Source organism: Ananas comosus, linkage group 7, assembly GCF_001540865.1.
Source record: "Ananas comosus cultivar F153 linkage group 7, ASM154086v1, whole genome shotgun sequence".
NCBI classification, from domain to species: domain Eukaryota; kingdom Viridiplantae; phylum Streptophyta; class Magnoliopsida; order Poales; family Bromeliaceae; genus Ananas; species Ananas comosus.
In genome coordinates, this window is record NC_033627.1 from 7,451,888 (window position 1) to 7,475,982 (window position 24,095).

The 24,095-nt window shown below is 42.3% G+C and overlaps 1 protein-coding gene across 3 annotated transcripts; it reads left to right on the top strand.

Moving 5' to 3' along the window:
- Window positions 1,261-7,883, top strand: LOC109713513. 3 transcript variants are annotated; one of them, XM_020237635.1, is made up of 4 exons: window positions 1,261-1,444; window positions 3,982-4,273; window positions 5,298-5,414; window positions 5,496-7,883. In XM_020237635.1, exons 2-4 carry the CDS (start codon window positions 3,989-3,991, stop codon window positions 7,569-7,571), a joined length of 2,478 nt encoding a protein of 825 aa, XP_020093224.1. In that variant the 5' UTR covers window positions 1,261-1,444; window positions 3,982-3,988; the 3' UTR covers window positions 7,572-7,883. The 3 variants fall into 3 exon arrangements, with proteins under 3 accessions (XP_020093224.1, XP_020093225.1, XP_020093226.1); XM_020237636.1 differs by having other exon boundaries at window positions 5,508-7,883; XM_020237637.1 differs by lacking the exons at window positions 1,261-1,444; window positions 3,982-4,273 and having other exon boundaries at window positions 5,299-5,414; window positions 5,493-7,883.

The following is a 24,095-nucleotide window of genomic DNA, read 5'->3' on the forward strand; positions in this document are numbered from 1 at the left end:
ACTGGGTACCGGTACCAGCCTGATGCAGTACCGGTATTCTGCTCTGCAGAGTCCAACCCGAGAGCAGCCAATAATCTTCACTTTAGAGACTTTGGTGCTAAGTTTTAAATATCGATTCTCGGGATGCGCGCCATAGATTGGAACACGGTCAACGATCCTCCAGAAAATATGGAAAAGCTCGAAACAAAAATCAAACATTCGAACCTCGCAATTTGCCAAAGTTCAGTGTGCTACAGTACCGTACCGTACCGGCAAGTTTCCGGCATGACCCCGTGCCACGGCACTTAAATCCTTATCGAAAGCTCTAGCGACTAGAATCTTTATCAAATTATTGTTAGGCTCCGTTTTCACTACTCGGGTGTCGGAATGACATGAAATGTTAAATTTGGTCTCAAAAAAATAGTTTCGACATATTTTCTAAATTTTATAATTTTCTGACACCTTGAATTTTCAGCTGAAAGATTAGCCCGATCCTTCTAGAAAATCCTAAATTTTCTATTTTCATTCCATATAAATTATTATAAAATTATCTTTTATCTTTCTAAGTCAATAAAAATAGTATCTCACACTAATTTTATTTACACATGATTTTACCAAAATATCCTTCAAAATCTGAATTTTGCAGAACTGCGTACCAGTACTCGGGTTTGCATACCGGTACTCAAGTATTCAGTTCTGATACCCTAAATCTAGTTTCTCAAAACCCAAACATTAGATTCTCAGATTTTCTATTGCGTATTGGTATCCAATTTTCAGTACAGGTACGCAGTACAAACTTAGTACCGATACTTAGGTTCAATTCCTCAGAACTTGAGAGTTCGTTCCTTTCATTTTGTATTGCGTATCGGTACCCAATTTTTCAGCACCGGCACTCAAAACAAAATCAGTAGTTTTGACAGTTTTAACATTTCGGAGTCCGTTTTCGCGCCCGGTTTGCGCCGAAAAAAACTGAAGATAGTGAATGATTCACCGCCTTAGTGAAGGCGGAAGACGGTGAACCATTCACCATCTTCAATATTTATATTACAAAGATGGTGAATCGTTCACCGCCTTACTGAAGACGAACGATTCACTGTTTTTAGAGAAAATCTCCACCCTGGCGCGTTACGTGGCGAAAAAAGGATTAATTTTCAAATACAATTTCGACAGGGTTGTTTTACAAATTATAAAGTTTTAGAGGGTCTGTTGTAAAAAAAGTCCATCCACGTACCGCCGCACCAGCGTGCCCCTCCCTACAAATAGCATTTCATCGCCGGTCTCCACAGATGGAAACCCCTCCGACTCCCTCTCCCGTCTCTTCCGTCTATTACAATACTCTCGTGATGCTAAGATGACTCCAGCGCCAATCTCGTCGTTTATTCGAAGCTTGGAGAGCCATCCCGCGAGCATTTGAGTCGCCATTACACGTTCGCACAACAGTCAGAGACGCTAGCAAGAAGTGGGGGTATCTTCCTGAAAACCTAAATACGCATTGTTTATGGGTTTTGCCGAGCAATCTATGACTCGTTGTTTGTGTTTAGCATGGAATAGGTTTTGCCTCGCACTTACTGTGTCGATTGGTTTCGTAATGCGTCCTTGTGAGGTCGTTTATGCAAAAGTGCTTGATGTTGTTTTGGACGTGATATTTTATATGCAATCACTTCTGAGATTGAATGCCTTCATCTGCTTCTGTCATTTGTCAGGTTGTATTTGTGTGCGATGTGCAATCACTGTGGTCTGAGTGAAATAAGGTTTCATTGCTTAGTCAGGTTTCAATTTGATCTTCAATCACTTCGTGTTTGATATTCAATTCAACACCCCAAACATTTATCAGGGTTCTACTTTAGTCCTTTCTATTACCTTTTTGGTAGAGAAAATTTATTACCTGCATATAGTGCATCTGCCCATTTGTGCACTGTGGATCCATAGCCCCTCCATTCATGTTGTAATTTCAATCCGGCCAGTCAATGTCTAAGCAATGAAAAAACTCCAACTCTATTGGTTGCTGGGATTGAAATACACGATAGATATCAAAGGCTGATGAATACGTGGTTTAAGGGTGTACGGATGCACTTCGTTTAGGCAACAATTGTTCCTTCAACAGTAGATGAGGATAGGGACTAACATAGTCCGGGTTATTGAATTTCAAACTTAAAAGTTCGAGGATTAAAGTGAAACTCGACAAAACTTTGGGGACTATAAGTTCAATTTACCCGTTGGCTTTTCTTGTGATACATAAGCTCATTTCATAGCAACTTTGCATGAAACTAAGCATTTTAATATGAATTCCAATTTAGATAGCATCTTAAAATACAACTTAGATAAGAGGCAGCAGGGGCTGGAGGCGTAAGCAGTGCAGGGGCTGTGACAGAAATGGGTGGGGTGACAAGAGAGTGAATACGAAGGGACTGTAGACATAGTGTTGTGCTGCCACAGATCCATCGTGTTAAGGGTATAAGGCAAGGATTTAAGTACTGTGGCACAGGGTCGTGCCAGAAACTTGCTTGCACGGTACGGTACGGTGCGTGCCGAGTCGTGCCGATGCGTGCCGGTCAAAAAAATTCTTGTGTGCCGACTCATAATAGCATGAAATATTTATTTTCTTTAGCAACAAAATATTCTAACTATTTATTATGTCTTTTTATCACATCTTTTGAATTTTATTGAGAAAATTACTTACTAATTTAAAGAATAGAGGGTTTTGAATTGTGCCATCGGCACGGGGTCTGTATCCTGCCAGTATCTTGTTGGCATGGTACGGCACGGTGGATACGGCCCGTACCGACGGGTACTTAAAACCTTGGTATAAGGGGTATTAAAAGAATAGCTGTCGCATGATTTTGGATGTGACACTAAAGGAAAAGCAAGGAAGGTGGGCTGAGTGACAAGCCGAGTAATGTTGGGCAGTTTATCCATAGATTTTTGAATGTCAAGGTGTCAAGGTAAATAATCTACTGGTTTTTTTTTTAATGGTTATAACGCAATGTTGTATTGAGCTTACTATGTTACATGGTTATCTATATCTATACTATTAATAAAAGAGGGAGTTTCCTCTTTTCTCTTCCAAAATTGTCCCTTTCTCATAATGCAATACCGATCATATCCTAACAATATTAGCCATCTTAATCTATTTTCTAATTGGTATCTCGCAAACGTTTAATATTCTTTTTATTTTAAATTTTTTATTTTACAAAATATTTATAAGCCATTAGATCTAATCCCACGAATAACATTAAAGGTATCTGTCAATTTTTTGGATCAAATTACCCTCTTGCCTTTTTAGATATCCTTTCTCTCATTAATTCCCAATTATACTGCACGTTTTCCAAAAAAGGCATCAACAACAATGTGATTTTGAAGAGAGCACGAGGGAGGGGAAGAGGCGAACGCCCTCAACTATAGGCCATTTTAAACTAGGATCCTCAACTTTTATTCATTTATTTTTAAATTGATATTTTTTACTTTTATTTTTTACTTTTATTTTTTATCAGTTAATAGATTTAAGGCCAATTTGCATAAAAAATCTACTGGTGTTGCATTTTAGCAAAAATAGATCACTTTTTTGAATTTTGCAGATTAGGTATGGATTTTTAGTAAACTGACAAAAATAAATAGTATTGTCTATAGAATAGTTAATTAATTTATTTTTTAGGGTTTAGAGAATGCCATTTATTTTGGTAAGAAAAGATATATATTACATCGATCTTGATTGTGTGTGTTTATTACTATATGAATATCATATCCGATCTTAATTATTATTTTTTTTTAAATATGTGACGTGCATTTTCACGTGCACTTTACTAGTTTCTTATTATGTATTAGTTTCTCTATAGTTGCCATGATCTATTATGATTTTTGTACTATCACCAATGGATTGTTGTAGACACGGCAAGGACTTTCGTTCTAAGTTAGCTTTCTTCCGAGTCTTTTGATATTTTCTCTTTGCTTTCTAATATGCTGCACACTGGTATGGCTTTCAGTTTTTTTTTTTTTTTTTTCAAGGAATTTGATGGGACAAAAGAAGACAGATAGTTTTGAGAGACACAGTTCAGTCCTTGTGGGTGCAATTTTCATGTGCAACCGAAGGACAAAGAAGGAATGTCTTGGAAGAAAGCTTTTCGGTTTTCCATATAATCAGGCAGATTTTGTAAAGAAAGTAAAAGCTGGCATGGTGCTATTTTTATTTGAATATGAGGAGAGGAAACTTCATGGGGTGTTTGAGGCAACTTCAGATGGTGCGCAGAATATTGTGCCTGCTGCATTTTCCTCATCAGGGAGGCTTTACCCTTCTCAGGTATGGAAATTTACTTTTATCTTTTCTTGAAAATCTGTCTTTCCGTTATAGTTGAATTGTAAGTTGTTTATCTTTCTGAGCTTCACCTTTCTTTATAGAAGTTCACCTTTTGTCAACATGTTGCAGTGTCTAAATGCTATTAATCTGGGTAAATTTACAAAAATAGATTCTTGCAGTTTAGCCTGTTTCTCAATTATCGTCCTATGTAAAATATTGTATCAACTTCAACTCTGCACTTCACCACTATCTCAAATAAACCCCAAATTTGGGATGATTGATAAATGGTGGGTTTCCAAGCTTCGTGAAAGCGAGTTGGCGGATGATAATGATTGTCATGTTCAGTAAAGTAGATTCATAAATTGAATAAAATGTCCAGTAAATTGCAAACTAGTATAGGAGAGAGCTTCTATTTTAGTTGTCCAATAAATTGCAAACTAGTACAGGAGATATCTTTTATTTAGCTGTACATTTATTATATAAGAGCATGCTTTTGTAGGGTCAGGCAGAACCATGATCACTTTACCGGAATTTCCCTCATATTGTTATCAATGTCTTCATGACGCATGACATCTTGCAACTTAGATAAATGTTCAGATATAGAACCAACATGATATGCTAGACCATTTTAGCACATATTTGTGCAGCATGTTAACAAACATCTCAAGTTTCTAGGCCTGTTTGAAGTAGTGGTGAGGTGCAGGGTTGAAATCAATGCTGAAGGGTAATGGAGATTTGAGACAGCAAAAATGCAGGATGTTGTTGTGTAATTCGGCATTAAAACATGCCAAATTGTACTCCTTTTATGGTTATAAATTATGAGCTATATGGCACCCGTATTTTGTGGTTGTTGATTTCTAGTATTTAGTTTGAATTTCTTTTTACCTACTTTTACCTACTTCCAGCAGCATATTTAATCTGAACATCTTTCTTGCTGTCCATTTTGTCACTGTAGATTTCACTTAAATTCTTTAAGTGTTATCCATCTTATAGTCAATTAATGATTTTGATTCTGCGGTTCATTCAGATTCGTTTCAGAAGAACTTGGTCTTGCAAGCCACTGTCTGAAGACGAATTCTGTCATGCTATTGAAGAAAACTACTATGAGCCCTTCAAGTTCCACTTTGGTTTGACTTACAAACAGGTATGCTCCTCTTGTAAGTTTGAGATTACGTACTATTCACTTGATTTCCTAGTTATGTAGATTGCAACTGATGTGCAGTAGTTGATCATTCAGGTTTCCAAGCTGATTTACTTGTTTTCTTTGAAGAAGACTAGTGTTCAACCTTACTGGGAAGCAACGATACCTAACAAAATGGAACAGCAGTTTGAGGGCACAGTTAGGGGAACTAGATCAGTAAGGCTTAATTCACATGAACAACATAAGTCTATTTTAACATCTGAAAATTCGGCAGATGATTCCCGACATGGGCTGTTTCAAAAGGTCCCATACGGTGGTACCAAATCGCTGTTTGGTTCTATGTTTTCAGAATCTCAAAATGACAGCTCTCTTAAGAGTAATTTGTCAAGTACGTTCTACGATCAATTTCACAATATCCCAAGCCATGGAGTTGACCTCTCCTCCTCCATTACTCAAGGCATAGTTGGTTCATTTTACAAGGATCCAACTGCTTATCCAAGGCTTTCCACCGGCACACACATGCCTCCTATTAGGAATCAATCTCCAATACAATCAGATCTAAATACCTTAAATATATTGCCTGCCTCTAGCTTCCAGAGTACATTTCTGCTTAACAGCGAAGAAGTGAAGAGAGACACATCATTCCCAGTTTATGAGTCTGCTAGAATCAGTACTCTTGACCAAGGTTACACTAGTCATGCTACTCTCCAAGATAACCAGGCTTACTCTCCTGACTATTATATCCCTCCTGTTGTTAAATCTGCTCCAGTAAACAAGATTGTTGCACCAAAGGGCATAGAAACTTTTCTGCCCTTGGTTGAGAGTTCAGGCAACAGTAACCATCTCGCAGCTGAAATGGAATATACTGTGAGAGGACAGCAACATCATAATGTAGGGTCTGCCCCTGACTATATACCGCTCTCTTTGGAATATGATGACTTCTGTGATTCCAAGATTGGCATAGACTATGAAGAAGATCCGGCGCCTGACCTCCTAATAATGCATGGAGAGAATTACCGACATCCTCAGCCTGTGGCCAATTCCAGACTACAATCAGATTTTGAGCAAAGAAAAAGTGTGTTCACTCGTTTATCAAGTGTGCCACGACCCACTCGTCAAAGCAACATCAGACATGAATATGAAGCAGGTCCCTCAGTGGATCAAATTTTGAGTATCATATCTCAGAGAAGAGAACTGTGGGCTAAGACTTTTGGTACAACAGTTGATGTGTCAAACATAATAAGTTGGGATGAGGAAGATGTACCTGAGACTACATCAGAAAAAGAATTAAACAAAGCTGATTTTGATAGTGAGTTGGATTCAAGCAGTGAAGCAGTTGCCGAAGAATGTATTCAGCTTCTTTTCAGGGATTTCAAGCGGCGGAGCAGTAAAGTTCAAAAGATGAAGAGTGGGAGTGGGATGCATGAGACAACGGAGAGCAATAAAGATGAGGGGTCCCAAAGAAAGAGAAGACGACTGGTGCGGCCATCCTTCAATGAAGAGGAGCACCAAAGCATGCATACAGAGCATAAGAGCGTACAGATCTCTGCAGGAATCATTGAAAGTGTGCCTTTGGTTAAAGAGGATGAGCTTAGGAAAGATGAACATTTTCAGACGGGAGAGGAGAACCAAAGCGTGCATACGGAGCACAAGAGTGTACAGATCTCTGCGGAAATCATTGAAACTGGCACTTTGATTAAAGAGGATGAGCTCACGAGAGATGAACATTTTCAGACTAAAGAGGAGCACCAAAGCATGCATACAGAGCACAAGAGTGTAGAGATCTCTACAGAAATCATTGAAAGTGGCGCTTTGGTTAAAGAGGATGAGCTCATGAAAGATGAACATTTTCAGACTGAAAATTCTTCATCTGCTAACATACCAGCCAACAATTTGGAGATTACATCAAAAGAATTGGAAACATGCAAGAATGATGTATCTGGTGGCAATACAGAGAGGCTCTCGCTAGAACCCGGTGCTCAGCATCCCACGATCTCTGTTACTTTGTCTGTTGGAGGCACAGGAGCTGATGCACCCAAAGTACGTAGCAGTTGGCAATCTGTACTGCAAGGAGAAAGTGATATTTGTAGGGGAAGTAGTGAAATGGATCTAAATGTAGCACCTACACTTGTTGCTGACGATACCAGAATTACTGAATGATCACTCCGCCGGCAAGCTCTTAGACTATTGTTTTGTTTTGAAGGTTCTTTGCTTTAGCCTTCTACTAATTCATCTGCTTATGGTAGCTGAGTAGGTTTGCAGAGTACAATCTTCTGAAAAGACTTAGTAGCTAGATGTGCATAGATCATCCTAGTTTTTAATTTGTTTCTTTCTTTTTCTTTTAGCTCTTTTGGATTACACTTGGCTTTATGGGATGTTAGGATGTTATCTTAATTCCTTCTGTTTTGGCTTTATACACTTTGTAGCTACCTATTATTATTGTAACAAGGCAATACCGGATCAAGCAATCTATATACTAATAGTATTCTGTTCGTAATCTGGATGTTTCCTCTACGTTTTTTTTTTTAACATATTTATCATCATTTGGGAACTTCCATGCATATTTTACCCTTCTTTGTCCTTTGGCGTTCCTTTGGCGTTGTAGATTTTGTAGATGGAAATTGTTGAATTTGGGTCATAAGACCCGATTTAGCGTGGCCTTATTTGGCCAATCCGTCATCCATTGGACTCGGCGTAATTGGATGGAGGTTCTGTATGTACCCGCTCCGTTAGATTCAATTTAGGTGGGAACGGTTAACGTAGAGTTGGATGCACTCTAGCAAACTGCTAATTAGTTATTCTCGTGATAGGAAAGGAGGATTGGATGACGCGCACGCACACATGCGCATATAGTCCGATGAGAGTGTCTCTAATAGTGCTAAGCACTTAGTACTATCAATTTTTTCACACACATATGTACGCACTAAAGGTACGAAGCATTTGGTGCCATCATTTTTTCGTCATTAGATCTACCATTTTGGATTAGTAGTAAGGATGTCAACTGAGTATGGATACCTGAAATATTATTCGAACTCGAATCTGAACAGGACGAGTTTAACTAAACTAAACGGATATGAATTTGGTTATGCATATAGAAAATAAAAACCCAACGGATTCAGATACGGGTATAAACAAGTTTTGTATGTACCCGGCCCGAACCCGAGCCTAAATCCGGACCTGAAAAAGTTTTACATTATTTATTATTTATACAGTATAAAAAAAAGTACTCTAACAATTTTTAAACATTGGATCTTCATCCAATGGTAAAAAATAGTCATTTTATCATCCAAAACCTAACAAGTCTCTTCTCCTATATTTTCTCTGCCGTCCTCGTTCGTCACTCCATCCTCCTCATTTTCTCGGTTTCTCCTAGTCCCACACATGCGTCCAGCATCCTCCTCCTCTAAGTCGTCTCCTCCTCCGCGAGTGGGGCTTTTTTTTCCAATCTACCGGCTAGTCTGTGTACGAATAGACTAGCGTCATCCGCACTAACCCTGTTGCCAAGATCTTCGTCGACCTTCATCCGGCGTCCTTACAGTTACAAAGGGAGGATAATACTTTCTTGTTATTTCTGACTAGAGAACAATATTTTTCTAAAACTTTCATAATGTTTCAGTAGTTACGAGGATTATTTATCAATATATTAAAATTTTTCACGAGTACAAACACCACTTTGACTGTGTTTTGGTTTTATTTGCACAATCATTAAATTATTCTCCTTGCTTGATACTATTTTTATATTTATTACTCTCTTGATGATTAATTAATAGGTCAAATTTTACAAACCAAAAGAATAAAAAATCTCTAAACAACCGACTAATGAAAACTCTCAATTTTCATTGGCATCACGTACAATTAATACAAATGTAGGGTCAAATCCATCCCAGGGTGATGATGAAGAAACTAATGAAGTGACGAAAAGAAAAGCAACTTCCTAGGCATGTAATCACTTTATGTTGGCATTCGGTTAAATCGAATCGGGTACGCCCATAAGCGGGTTCGATCCGACGGATATTATGTTATCTAATTGGATTGGAATTAATCTCGCTTTCAAATTGGAAAGCTAGTTAGAGATAAATCCTAGTCATATTAGAATAACAATTAATAACCGATTTGGCCTTATCTCTAACACTATTAGGATTTTGGAATCCCTTATAAATATGCGGGTGATCCCACAGAACAAAATGTACAAGAAGCATACCAAACGCACTATATATATATATATATATATATATATATATATATATATATATAAAGAGAGAGAGAGAGAGAGAGAGTCCGGCTATTATACTCTTATGAGTACGATCGTCTTTGATGATAGATCATGTTTCAAATACTCTAGATCATATTTAATAGTATGGATCGTCGATTCGGAAGCTCCATTATCGAAAATAGCTTATAAGTACAAGGAGCTCTATACTCATAAGAGTATAGTACCCCTATTCTATGTATATATAGAGAGAGAGAGTAAGGCAGATGTCCTATTAGGAGCACAGCAGCCCTTATACTCCTAACTTTCTAACCATCCATTAATTTTGATGGGTGGTTAGGATGTGAGAGAGAAAAAAAAGAGAAAAAATTGTGTATCTCAATTTCTCTTCTCTTTGAATTTTTCTTTAATTTCTCTTTTCTCTCGTGTCCTAACCACCTATTGATGTATGGTTAGGAAGTTAGGAGCACAAGAGCTGTTGTGCTCCTAATAACATAATAGCCCTACTATATATATATATATATATATAGAATTGAGCTCCTATGTTTTTAAAAGTACCAAGTCATTGGTGCTTGTAAGTTTTTGGCCCTTGGATTAAGAGATGTGCGGTTAGGATGATGTGGGCCCCCTAGGGTTGAGTGGGTGGTTGGTTGAATAGTATAATCTAACGGATAAAAATGATCAAAGACAGAGATCTAACGGTAAAAAATTTACAAGCACCAAGTGCTTGGTGCTTTTACAAGCACCATAGCCGGACTCTATATATATATATATATATGGACAGAAATTGAAAGACGGAATTGTCGATGGAATAAAAGAATATTTATACATATTATAAAAATAAATAAATAATTATAATTAACAAACTAAAAACAAATCAAAACAAATCAAATTTGGAAAATAAATTAATTAAAAAATAGACTCATGCCATCAATAACTATTTAAATTTAAAATACTTAAATACTCGTAATAAACAATCTTATAATTGAATTCTAAATTTATAATTGAATTCTAAATTTAAATTATTAGCTTTTTATTAATTTATTTTATACTATTGGATGATATACTATCAAAAGAATAAATTTAAAATCATAAATTTTGGACGTTTGTATCTTATAAATAAAATATTATTGGACTTTTTTTTGCATTTGGCCTCAAAAAAATTATTTTCACAAATAGCCACACCAAATTTATAATTGCAATTTTGGGCCTATCCCTGCCATGTAGGCGCCACATCAGTGCCACGCGAGCAGGCTGGGAGGAGTTGGAATAAGTTGAACACGGCAATGCATTCACCGTGTCCAAACACGGTGAATGGTTCACCGTGTTTAGATATGGTGAATGAATTATCATGTTTAGACACGGTAAATGATTCACCGTGTCCATACACGGTGAACCATTCACCGTATTCTCTTCGTATTATACACCCAACCCTGTCCGAGCTGTCTTCCCCATACCCTCTCTCGCTCTATCTTCCTCTCTCTCTCTCTCTCTCTCTCTCTCTCTCTCTCTCTCTCTCTCTTTCCTTGTCGTATCATGCTTCATATATTCAGCGTTGGGATGATAAATTGATGAACTTGGGATGATAGATTGATGAATATAGTAGAGGTGGACCCTAAAATAGATCCAAATCCTATACGAGCTACCACTGTTTACATGTAGTGGTATTGGAGCATCACTAGGAGGTAGATATCTAGACTAGTACAGCGCCCACCCATCACGTATCAGTTACGTGGATATGTCGAGAGAGTATTTGTATGATTTTAATATATAATATCTCTTTATATTTATTTTTATATATAAAGAAAGTTTAATGGAATTTTTATTATAGTACTTTTATTTCAGGTCGATGTCATGTAGAGATCACATTATACGATTAGGCGTGTCCTGCTAAATATTCCGTATGGCGGAGTACTAGAAGCCCTATCACAAGTTGCCGATCAAATGGAAGCAATTTTGGAGACTCTACCTCCACGGCTAGCAGAACATGGTGAACCATTGATGTCGGCCCATGTACCACTATATAGTCCGCCGAGGTCATCTTCACCGATAGAGAAGCCACCTTATCATCGAAACACAGTACTAGTACCAGTAATAGAGGATTCTTCTCGACCAATCGATAGTGTTTATCGTAGGCGCCGACAGCAGTTGCAGTCTCTCCACATAGATCAGCCCTTATTTTCAGCTCCTCCACGGCCAGACATACTACCGACATCTGCTATAGTTGAGCACGAGATCAGACGGGTGATCGAAATGCAGAGCACTCAGCCAGTTGTTGAGGGTGTTGTTATCGAACATCTCGACCAGTTGGAAGTCATAGAGCCCTTTGATGAGTATGGTGTTAATCGTGGTCGCGGTCGTGGTAGGGAACGTTTAGGTAAACGTGGTCGAGGGACTAAGAGGACAACATGACATTATATTTTTGTAAATTTTAAATTGCACAGGACTTTCTATATTATTGAAAACCTTGCTCTATTTTTTTATATTTTGTTGTGATGATATGGTATCGATGCTCTATTAATATTGTGTTGTTGTGTTGGATTTGTTGTTGTGCTGTTGATGTTGAATTTGTTGTGTTGTTGTGCTGAAATTTACAAGTGTACTGCAGTCCTACTGAATACGGTGAACCATTCACCGTGTCTAAACACTGTAAACGATTCACCGTGTTCAAACGTGGTGAACCATTCACCGTGTCTAAACACAGTAAACAATTCACCGTGTTCAAACACGGTGAATGGTTCTCCGTGTTTAGTGTATTATCTGCCATCAGGGAATATCAGTGAACCATTCACCGTGTTTGGACACGGTGAATGTGTGATATATTGAACCTTAGCAAATTGGCAAAGTTACAGTATAAATTTATGCTTGATTGAGTTGGAGACGTTTTGCACAAAATAGACGTCAAAACGGACTTTGAAACTCAAGATTTAATTATTTTGGACTAAAGATGAATACATACAGTATTTTTGCATTTAAGTAGGTAGAGCCACGAAGCTTCTATGATCCTTATCATTACATAAGGTAGTGAGAGAAAGAGCTTGGTCGAGGAAAAAAAAAGAGAAGAGAAAAGGTTTGGTTTCATTCTAGCGAGCGAGCGAGTCGAGCTCGCGCACATGAACTTTTTGGTGTTTCGACGTGGCGGTTAATCTCACAATATTATTATTTCTCCTGTTAATTGTAAGAAAGTGAATTCTGGAAATCCGAGAGTTGGACTTCGCTCAGAATTGACTAATTGTCGAGTGGGTATGCTTCGGAAAAGCCGAAGAAGTTGGAAACCCAAAAAGTGCAATGGCGAGGGCCTCGAAGAGCAAAAGAATTGAAATCTGCAATTTTGCAGATTTTGCTCTCGGGGACCGGTCCCTGGTGGGAGAGACCGGTCCCTGTAAGCTGAAAGTGCAGCAGGAAACTCTGCCCGCGATGTTTGCTCTCGGGGTCCGGTCCCTCAGGCGGGGACCGGTCCTTGAAGGTCCGGTCCCTCAGGCAAGGACCGGTCCCCGTACGCGTAGAAGCTGGCTGAGAGCCTCTGCCCTCAAGGGTTGCTCTCGGGGACTGGTCCCTCTAGGGACAGATCAGTCCCCGAGCACGAAAATTGCCGAGTATGGACTGTGTGAGGGAAGCAAAGCGGAGGGGTTATTATGCAATTATTGCATTAGTGAAGGGTATAGAGGGGAGATCACTCTCTCCCTCTCTCATTTTCACCCAACACACTCTCCCCCCTCTCTCTCTCTCTCTCTCTCTCTCTGTGTAAACACACTCTCTCTCTTTTGAAGTGAAGAAGGAGAAGAAGGAAAGGAAGGAGAATAAGGAGAAGCAAGCTAGAGAAAGGCTTTGGTCATCTTCTTCTTCCTCTCCTCACTATTGGAGCAAGCTTAGAGGTAAGCTTCTAGACCCAACAATGGTAGAAACCTAGGGTTTGGATTGTTAGCTCTAGAATGGGTTTGATTAGTGTTTTAGCATGTTTAATAGATGCTTAATGCTAGAATCTAGAGTTTTGTCGGAGTATTTTGCATAGATGCAAACCTAGGGCTCCAAATTGGGGTTTTGTTAAATAGTGAGGTTTGATCTCAATTGATGGCATCTAAACCTAATTGCTAGGTGTCTAAACGCGTTGGCGAAGGCGGATTGACGATTCGTCGAGTCATTAAAAAGATATCGGCAAAACAAGACCGATTGGGCTTCGTTTCCGCCTCGGAGGCCGAAACGACATCGTAGCAAGTGCCGAGTAGCGTTCTTAGAGCTTCGACATCGTCAAAAGGTGGGTGGTGTCATCCCGAAGCAACCCGGTTCCTCTTTATGTCTTAGCACACCATGATTTTGCATCTCTTGCATGTTGCATTGTAGGATTGCATAGTAGCTCCATTCCTTATGCTTTCTGATTGATATCATAGTGTGAGTTGAATGCTTGGTATAATGGATAGATAAGGATTGAGTCTTGACATTGAATCCTATAGTGCCGAGGAAAAGAGATGGACTTGATGGTTACCTAGTGACATAATGAGTGGCACATGATTGATAAATGAATAGAACGAGTGGTATAACTTAGTGTAAAATGACGCTAGTGGGTTGTGAATTTAGGGATAGGTGGATTCTCTAGTGATGACTCGTTGAACAAGAACATAGTGTAGTTAAATATTTACACATGGACATTGGGATAGACGGATTCTCGAGTGACTATTAGCCCTAGTTGATAAGGTATCCTCGAGTTGAGAGGATCGGATTATACTCACAGTCCGTTTATACTTGTTGTAACAATGTGAACTCTCGAAATCCGAGGGTTGCACCTTGTCTAGAATCGACTAAGGGTCGAATGGATAAGCTTTGGAAAAGCTAAGGATGCACGAAATCCGAGAAGTGCATTGGAATGGATGTCGCGAGAAGTAAATAACTGCATAGCATTTTGGGCTGAAGTTGCTCTCGGGACCGAATTCTTGGAGGAGTGAGAGACCGTCCCATACAGCTGAAGGCTGTGCGGGTTGCTGATGCAACCGGTCCTTGAGGAGCAGGACGCGCCCAGCCTTGCAGACACAGTGAGCAGAGCCGAAAATTCGCTAAGTCCAAGAGTTTAGCTCGTCGGGAACGGTTCTCTCTGGAAGGAACGGTTCTCCGAGACCGAGTCTCTCGGAAGGGACCGGTTCCCGAACGCGTGGTCCGCGGGAGAAGCCCCGGGGACCGCGTCCCTGATCGGGGGAGACCGGCCCTCGCGCGCAGAACGCCCAGTAAGGGACACTGTGTAAGAGACGAAAAGTTGAGGGGGCGCCTTTGGGATATATGATACAAAATGAGACGAGGTATTAGAGCAGATTTTCCTCTCTTCTCATCTCCTCACTCCCCAGTCCTCTCTCTCTCTCTCTCCCTACTGATCGTGCGAAGGGGGAGAAGAAAGGAAAGAAAAGAGAAAGGAGAAGGAAGAAGAAAAAGGGAAAGGAAGGAAGGAGAAGGAGAGGACAAGGAGCGAGAGTCCTCTTCCCTCATCTTCATCTTATCTTCTTTCTTCATTTTGGACCTCTCCAAAGCAGCGTAAGTTCATGGCTTCTGTAATAGTTTCTTGTAGATGGGCTTATAAACCTAGAAATGAGTTTTAGAGGACCCTAGCAATGCCTCTAGAATGATTTCACCCCATTCATAGATCGATTTGGTGGTTTTGATGGATTGAGGGATTCTAGGCGCATCATGGCGGCGTTTTATTGTAATAGATGACGCTCTCTCCGCACTCCTCATTTTGACCCTTTGTGCGAAACCTAATTGTAGGTAACGAAACACAAGTGGTTCGCGAGTCGTTTCGGCAATCGACAAGCCGTTTGAAGCATTTATTTGAAGAAGCGGGCGACTCGGAGTCTTCATTTCCGCCTGCGGAGGCGTGGCAACGTCCATAAATGTGGAAATCGGGTATCCGAGCACCGTAGCGGCTGAGACGAAGATTCGCCTGGCACTCTTGAAAGGTGAAGCGGCCGCTCCGACGGAACGCAACTCGTGACGATCGGGCCCAAGCGGGTGCCGAGTGCCGCGGCTGTGGCCGATTCGCAAGTGTGCGACAAGCAATCGGCGAAAAAGCTATTTCCTAAGGTGGTGTTGTGCTTTACCTGAAGCGACTAGCGTCGCCTTCTATCTAAACCACAAAGCCAAAAACAAAAAATCACCAAGCGTTTAAGAAACCATATACGAATTCACCATCTGACTGCATATAGTTGCATTGGTAGGCTTACATCGATACATATGACATGCTTGAAACATATTTATGTATTCTTGCATATTACCCTACCATGAGATGAACATGTATACATGAATTAAATGCTAAAAGAATGCATGAGATGCTAAGCTATAGATACGTTGATGATGCATAATTATGTTATAGTCTGCACTATCATGTGATGCTAGTCAATATATTGCCATGATGACTGTTTGACATTAACATTGTGGATGTTATGTACCATAGAACATATACATCGAGACATATACTTGCATCCATGATAGAAGAATTAGCGTATTACTGTCTGCCATATCTGCTGGAAACATAGTAGAATGAAACTTATGCATGTGACTTGGCCCGATTACGAGATCATTGCATTGGAAAACACCAAACACACCTCGAGCTGGCTTATGTTAGTCGTATTTGACACTAGAGGTTGAGACTAGGATAGGTGAATCCTCTCAGAAAAATGCCTTGTGGATAAAGAACTTAGTAACCTAAGTACCCTCATCATTGACGAGCGTTGTCGATGAGTATTAGAGAAGCTTAACCTCTACGTCTGTAGAGCACCTCCTCACTTTAGAGGGATCTTTATTGGTGTTGACCTCTAGTTGATAGAGATCCTCACCTTGACGAGGATGATTGGTGTGACCGGATTGTAGGCGCATCTCCACTTCGGACGAGGATAGATCTAGCTCACCATGCTCGCGTTGGATCAGTCATTAGCCATCAGCCCCACATGGAGGAATTTCGATCGAGTATTCCGGAGTGTCGGCGACTAGGACCACTTGGCAGGTCCGCACACATGAGTCCGCAGACGGTCCCGGCTTTTGCGGCCACTTGAGCTCCCGCCCACTTTGGGATTGAAAGGTGACGTTATTGGCCAACCTAGGGCTTATCGATACAGATTGGGTAAAAGCAAGCTGAACAACTGCCACTTGGAACATTATTATATCGAACACTGGATTCGAATTTGTTAGCATGAAGTAAACCTTTACTATTTGAGCATCGATATGATTAGTTTGCATCCTAGTTGACGGGCATTTAGCGGCGAGGTGCATGTGAGACCATCCTTCACCTTGATACCTGGCCTTATGCTGCAGTATTCCGCGTATGATTGACTCAAAACCGGGTCGAGTGGATAGCAATTATGAAAGCAGCGATAACCTTCATGAGCCAGAATTGTAACTTGACAAGAATCTGAAGCATAGAGCGAAAACTTAGAATCAATTGTTGAACTGTTGAATAACAGGATAAAGTAGTATCGATTGAATACTAGTTGGTTGCATTGCGTTGCATAAACTGCATGAATTTCATACTTGCATTTTGTGAGGCACAACCATGTATTTCATACATTTGAATATATCTATAGATGTTTTTGGACTAACATGATTGCAGTGCCTCCTTGGACCTTTTGGTCGAGCTTTTCCCTTGGGTGGCCGTACCCACTGGGAACCATGGAGTTGGTTCTCACCCCACGTTGTTTTGGGGTTTTCAGGTCGTTCGTGTGCGGCGCGGCGGCGCAAGGAAAGGGCGTAGATCCATAGATAGCGCCCTACCCAGAGACCAGAGCTAGCAGTACCCCGTCGACATAGCTTGGGGGTATGGGGAAATGAAAAGAACACAATGTATCAAAAATGTATGAAAGCGAATGTATGTAATAACATAGGATGTGTTATGTTGTTGATACCTTCCTTATGCAATCTGTTTGTTAAATACTGTTCCTGATTGGAACCTTTGTGTTGTATTGATTGCGATGCCTTGAATGTACAGGGGAGACTCTGTCCGTAGTACAGGGGAAACCCTGTCCATTCGGCGCTGTCGGCGCCGCGACCTCGGCCAAATAGGCGGGTCGTCGCGGGTCGTGACAGAAGATGGTTTCAGAGCATAAACTAGAAAATGGGAAAATGGTTTAGATGACCTAGGAGACCCTAGGATAGTGAAACCATAGGAGAATAAGGCTCGTGAGAGACGAGAACTTGTGATTCGTGGCGAAAGGTAATGGATTGGGTTGTGTCGTAACCTCTAAGACGGATATTAGAGGTAGAGTCAAGGTATGGTTTATTCTCGACCGAGTGTGTTTATGTTGGGCGCGCACAACAGAAAGCCGAGAGACGAGAATAGACGTCCTTGTTTGACTTTCGCCTGATTGGCTTTTGAGCCGGTGTTAATGGTCACGTGTTCGACCCGAGTCGGTCGAGAACTAATCGGGTTGTCCTGTTTCAGGAAGCGATGGCACCGCGTAGGCAATCTTCATCCAGATCGGCGCGGGAGGGGGTAAGTAGTGTCCCTGAGCAAGTTGATGCGAGCGAAGACTCGGAGCTTCACGATCAATTGGCCACACTCATTGGAGTGATGCGGCAACAAGCTAATGTGGTGCAACGGCAGTAGGAGGCTGCTATGCGCTAAGAGGGGCGAATGGAACGACTCCAAGAGACTGTGGATCGGCTGATAGCAGCACCAGCTGCGGCTAGTCGAGGACAGCCGGGAGTTGCGGCAGAGATGTTTCCGTCGGGGTCGGGCGACCCGACCCTTGTTAGCCCAGAGGTTACGGCGGAAAGGGAGCGGGCTTTGGCGGCCCTCATGACTTTCAAGAAATTTGATCCGCCAACCTTTGATGGAGAAGATACGGATCCGTGGGTCGTTGAGATGTGGATCGATTCCATGGAAACCCTCTTCGAGGATCTGTACACGTTGGAGCGAGACAAGGTAAACCTAGCCGCGCATTACCTCAAACAGTCGGTGAAGGTGTGGTGGAAAGGCGTCAAGCGAGATCGACCGCCTAGTCTCCCTCCTATGACATGGGAAGAGTTTCGGGAAATGATATTCTCTGCATATTTTCCCAGTAGTGAGAAGCGGAAACTTAAGGATAGGTATCTTAAGCTGCGGTAGGGAAGTCGCACGGTTAGACAATACGAGCGGGAATTTTCCCGTATCGTGCATTGTGTCCCGGACGTGGTGCGGGATGACGAGGACAAGGCTGATTGCTTCGTGCGGGAGCTTCGGCCAGACTTGTACCTGGCAGTGCAGGTACTTAAGTTACAGACTTTCGCTGAAGTCTTGGATCGGGCCTTGTGGATAGAACAAGGTAATGCATTCCTGCGGGAGAAGCGCGAGGAGCATTACAAGGAAAAGGGAAAGGGACGGCCAGTAAGTGGACATGATGGTCAGTCGAGTTCCCAGCAGACCTTAGTGAGGACGCGCTCTCGATCTAGAGCTCTGGGGACGTATCACATTCGGTCCTCGGCGAGATGTGCAATCTGTGGAGGCCCTCATTTTCCACAGCAATGTGAGCAGCGCGAGGGCAAATGCTTCAAGTGTGGGCTGCCGGGCCATGTGCGTGACGAGTGTCCGCAGGGTGATAACCGGGCCCTGACACTCGCGACGGCCTGTTCTTCTTTGGGACAACCGGCGGGTGTGCCACCTGCGGCATGGTCGGGAGAGCAGCCGTTGAGGACATTGCAACCGGAGGGTTCGCGACGAGCGCCAAGTGGCCATGAATAAGCGACCCGAGTTGTGGTGCCTGCCGTTGCCGACGACGTCGTGGCAGGTATGAGTTAATTAAAGCAAGCCTATGCTACTATTTGATATCAGATTGATGCATAGCATGCGTTTATCATGGGTCAATTACTACTATTTATACATTGCATAGTAGGGACCAAGGGGACAGGTAGAGGTAGACACCCGAGCATGCTTATGCGGTGAGAATGTGGCGCCTGCTGGGGCAGGTAGAGAGCCAAGTGGTACTGGCAAATGGCTAGTAAGGGTTCTTGGACGAGGATAGGACTCGTGGCAAATGTGATCTAGTAAGTGACTCTCGAAGCAATGGATAAGAGATTGTGAGAGTTGAGCCTTGACGTTTGGGACACCCGAAAATCCCAAGAGTCGTTCGGGTGCGGATTCGATAGATCGAACAGCGGGGATGAACTACTGCTGTGAAATTGGTCGATTAGCGCCGAGTTTGGCCTGTAGGCCTAGTAGTAACTCGAATTGAGGTGGACGAGTTATTGCTCGTGTGGCCGGTGCGCATAGGCTAAGTTGCCTGATGCGAGACTTCGTGTGAGACGCGATAGAGGTGTAGAGCGCTCGAGTACAGTTACTCGTGAGGTGCGGCTTCGATGCAGCCGGTCGAGTGAATTGGCAGTAGCACTTCAGCAGGGCTAAGTGTGAAGCGAGCCATGGATCACTCGTGAGGGCTGGTGATTCGCACTAGGTGCCTAAGAGCCGCTATAGTTGATAGCTCCTGGTTGGAGTGTGTGCGAGTTCTCCAATGAGAATGTCGCCCAATGATGATTGGGTCTATACTTGTGAGCGAGAGACGCTAGACGTCATTGAGTTGAGCTAGGTGATTGACCTACGCAGGATTGGTGGCCTTAGTCCGCCTGAGGAAACCGATGGTCGGTATAGCCGAAAACTCTAATAGTGAGTTGGGCTTAGGTTCGCGAATGGAGGATTCGTGTGGTGGTTGAACGTGGCCTAAAATGTCAAGAGAAAGTAAAGTGGTCTCTAGGAGACACTTGAATAATAGATAACCACGCAAAGAGTTGGTGTTGAGAATGATGCTTTCAAGAGGATTGAGAATCCAAGGTGCACGAGAGGATGCCATCTCATGATAGGTGGGAATGAGATGGTTCAGATAAGATGATAAGGTGGTATCGGGCTCCTAAATAGCCAACGTGGTGAAGTGCCACCGAGTGGGTACTTGAGCAATTCGAGAAAGCCTACCCGTGCATATAGAAATGGGGTGGTGGATCATTTATTGAAGTGATGCGATCTTGCTGGATCCACACCACCGGGATGAAAGGGTAGCCCTGATCTCGAACGTTGGTGATGTTCGCTAGAACCGCGAGGGAATAGGTCCTCTTCAGCCGAGTGGCTGGTAAAGATAGGGTGTGTATGGGGTCTTGAATATTGACCCACACCGCCGGTGAGGTTTGTAAAGCGGTAATACACCTTCGATGTTGTAAGTGGAAAATGTGAGTAAACGTGGTCTCACATTTTTCGTAGTGGGCCTTTAAATGAGTTCGATGAGAATAAAGGCCACTCCGAAGTACAAAAGTGCATTGGAACCCTTGAGTACTCAATGAGTGGATCGAGGAATAAAGAGGGTAGGAATGAGTGAGTTTCGAGGACGAAACTCTTTTAAGGAGGGGAGAATGTAACAATGTGAACTCTCAAAATCCGAGGGTTGCACCTTGTCTAGAATCGACTAAGGGTCGAATGGATAAGCTTTGGAAAAGCTAAGGATGCACGAAATCCGAGAAGTGCATTGGAATGGAGTCTGCGAGAGCAAATAATGTAATCAGCATTTTTGGGCTGAAGTTGCTCTCGGGGACCGGTCTCTGGAGGTGAGAGACCGGTCCCATCAGCTGAAGGCTGTGGGGTTGCTGATGCAACCGGTCCCTGGCAGGAGGAGGGACCGGTCCCAGCCTGCGACACCAGTGAAGAGAGCCGAAAATCGGCTAAGTCCCAAAAGTTTAGCTCTCGGGAACCGGTCTCTCTGAGAGGAACCGGTCTCCCGAGGACCGGTCTCTCAGGAAGGGACCGGTTCTCGAATGCGTGTCCGCGGGAGAAGGCCCCGGGGACCGTTCCCTGGTCAGGGAGACCGGTCCCTCCGCGCGCAGAACGCCTAGTAAGGGCTGTGTAAGAGACGAAAAGTTGAGGGGCCTTTGGGGATATTGTTACAAAATGAGAGAGGGTATTAGAGAGACCTTTTCCTCTCTCTCTCTCTCTCACTCCCTCAGTCTCTCTCTCTCTCTCTCTCTCTCCCTCTGATCGTGCGAAGGGGGAAAGGAAGAAAGGAAAGAAAAGAGAAAGGAGAAGAGAAGAAGAAAAAGGGAAAGGAAAGGAAGAGAGACAAGGAGAGATCCTCTTCTCTCATCTTCATACTTCCTCTTCTCTCATCTTTGAGACTCTCTCAAGAGGTACAGTTTCATGCTTCTTGTAATAGATCCTTGAAGATGGGTTATAAAACCTCTAAGAACAATGGATTTAGAGAACCGACTAGCAGCCTCTAGAAGATGATTTCACCCTTCCATTTCATAGATCGATTTGGTGGTTTGATGTTTAGGCATTCATAGGGTCATCCATGGGGATTTTTTTTTGTAAAAGATGAGTTTGATCTCATTTGACCTCTTGTAAACCTAATTGAAGGTAACGAAACACGTTCGCGGGAAGTCGTTCGGCAGATCCGACAAGCCGTTGCGAAGATATGTGAAAAGGCGGAGCGCTCGGCAGTTCATCCGCGCGGGGAGCCGATGGATCCCAAATCGTCGAAATCGGTCCCAGAGCACCGTCGGCGAGGGCCAAGATCGCTGCACTTGAAATGTGCAGGCGGCGCGCTCGAGGTAGCAACTGTGAACGGCCCAACGGTTGCCGAGTGGCCGCGGAGGCCGATTTCAAGTTGTCCGACACATTCGGTAAAAGCTATCTAAGGTGGTTTGCTTACCGAAGGACTAGGTCGGCCCTTATATTTTAGAAATCATACGAATTCACAATTGAATGCATATAAGTGCATTGGTAGCTTACATGATAATATGAATGCTTAAACATATTATGTAGTTTGAATATTCACCTACCATGAGAGAAATGTATAATGAAATTAAACTACAAAAACAATGCATGAAATACAAGTATAGATACTTTGGATATGACTTATATGTATGTGACATACTCTTTGATGCTAGTAACAATATATGGGTGCATATGACATGTTGTGAAATTAAATATTGTGGATTATGTTAAATAGAACATATCCATGATGACATATATGCATATGATGAAAAAGTTATTGCATGTTGCCATATTGTGGACAATAGTAATGAATTATGCAATGTTAACTTGGATTAGAGAAATTGACATTGAGAAACAAAGAGCATCGAGTGCATTAAATGTATTGTATTGACACTAGTAGGTTTTGAGAACCTAGGATAGGTGAATCCCTTAAAAAGCTTGTGATAAAGAACTTAGTAAAGAGTACCGTCATTCTGGAGAGGATGTTGTGCGATGAGTGTATCTGAGAACATTGACTCGTATTGTAGAGATCCCTCACTTGGAGAGGATTTGATTGGGTTTGTTGACTCTAGTTGTAGCATCCGTCAACTGAGAGGGATTGATTGGTTTTTGTTTTACCTAGTTGTAGAGCAATCGGGAGAGAGAGAGAGACCTCCCAGTCTGCGTTTGGGGATGACCAGCCATCCAACCCTCACATGGAGGAGTGCGTGCGGAAGCTACTACGTCGCGGAGTGTCGTCGAACTAGACCACTTGGAGTCCCACCACATGACGGTCCCAGACACGGTTCCGGGCTTGAGGTGCACTTGAGTCCTCCGCCCACTTTGGGATTGAATAGGTGAGTTATTGGCGAACGCCATAGGCTTCGCTACAGATTGGTAGAAGAGCAGTTAACACTGCCATTGACATTATTAATTCGAACATGAGTCGAATTGAGATGATATAAACCTTTACTATTTGATGGCATGAATGGTTTTAAGTTCATCCGCCAGTTGATGGATTTCGCCGAGCGTGCATCGTGAGACACTTTCACCTTGCCTGGCTTTGTGCGTATTCCGCTATGTATTGACTCAACGAACGGATCGAGTGGATAGCTTTAAATGAAAGCAGATAACCTTATAGCCAGAATTGTAATTGACAAAGCAATCTAACATAGAGGAAAACTTAGAAGTCAATTGGTGAACTGTGAATAAGCAGGAATAAAATAGTAATCGATTGAACTAACTAAGTGGTGGTTCGATGGTTGCATAAACTGGCATGAAGTTCATATTGCAACTTTTGTGAGGGAGCAACATGTATTTCATACTTGAATATATATAACGTGTTGGATATCTTTGGACTAACATGTTGCACGGCCTCCTTAGACTATTGGTCGATAGGCTTTTCCCCTTGGGTGGAGCCGTTACCACTTGGAAACATTGGAGTTGGTTCTCACCCCGACGTTGTTTTGGGGTTTTCAGTCGTTCGTGGTGCGTTGCGCGCGGCGCAAGGAAGGGTGATCCAGAGATAGCGCCCTACCCAGAGACCCAGAAGCTAGCAGTACCTCGTCGAAATAGCTGGTAGGGAAAGAAAAAGAACAGGCAATGTAATCAAAAATGATGAAAGCGAATGTAATGTAATAAACATAGATGTGTTATGTTGTTGATACCTTCCTTCATGCAACTTTGTTAAATACCGTCCTAGATTGAACCTTTTTTGATTGATTGCGATGCTGAATGCTACAGGGAAGACTCTGTCCGTAATACAGGGGAACCCTCCTATCGGCGCTATCGCGCC

What these genes read in the sequence shown, in the direction of transcription:
- LOC109713513 (XM_020237635.1), top strand. Translation starts at nt 3,989, where the DNA reads ATGGGACAAAAGAAGACAGATAGTTTTGAGAGACACAGTTCAGTCCTT. An exon ending in GGAGGCTTTACCCTTCTCAG is followed by an intron (nt 4,274 to 5,297) that starts GTATGGAAATTT and finishes CGGTTCATTCAG; the next exon opens with ATTCGTTTCAGAAGAACTTG. An exon ending in TTGGTTTGACTTACAAACAG is followed by an intron (nt 5,415 to 5,495) that starts GTATGCTCCTCT and finishes GATGTGCAGTAG; the next exon opens with TTGATCATTCAGGTTTCCAA.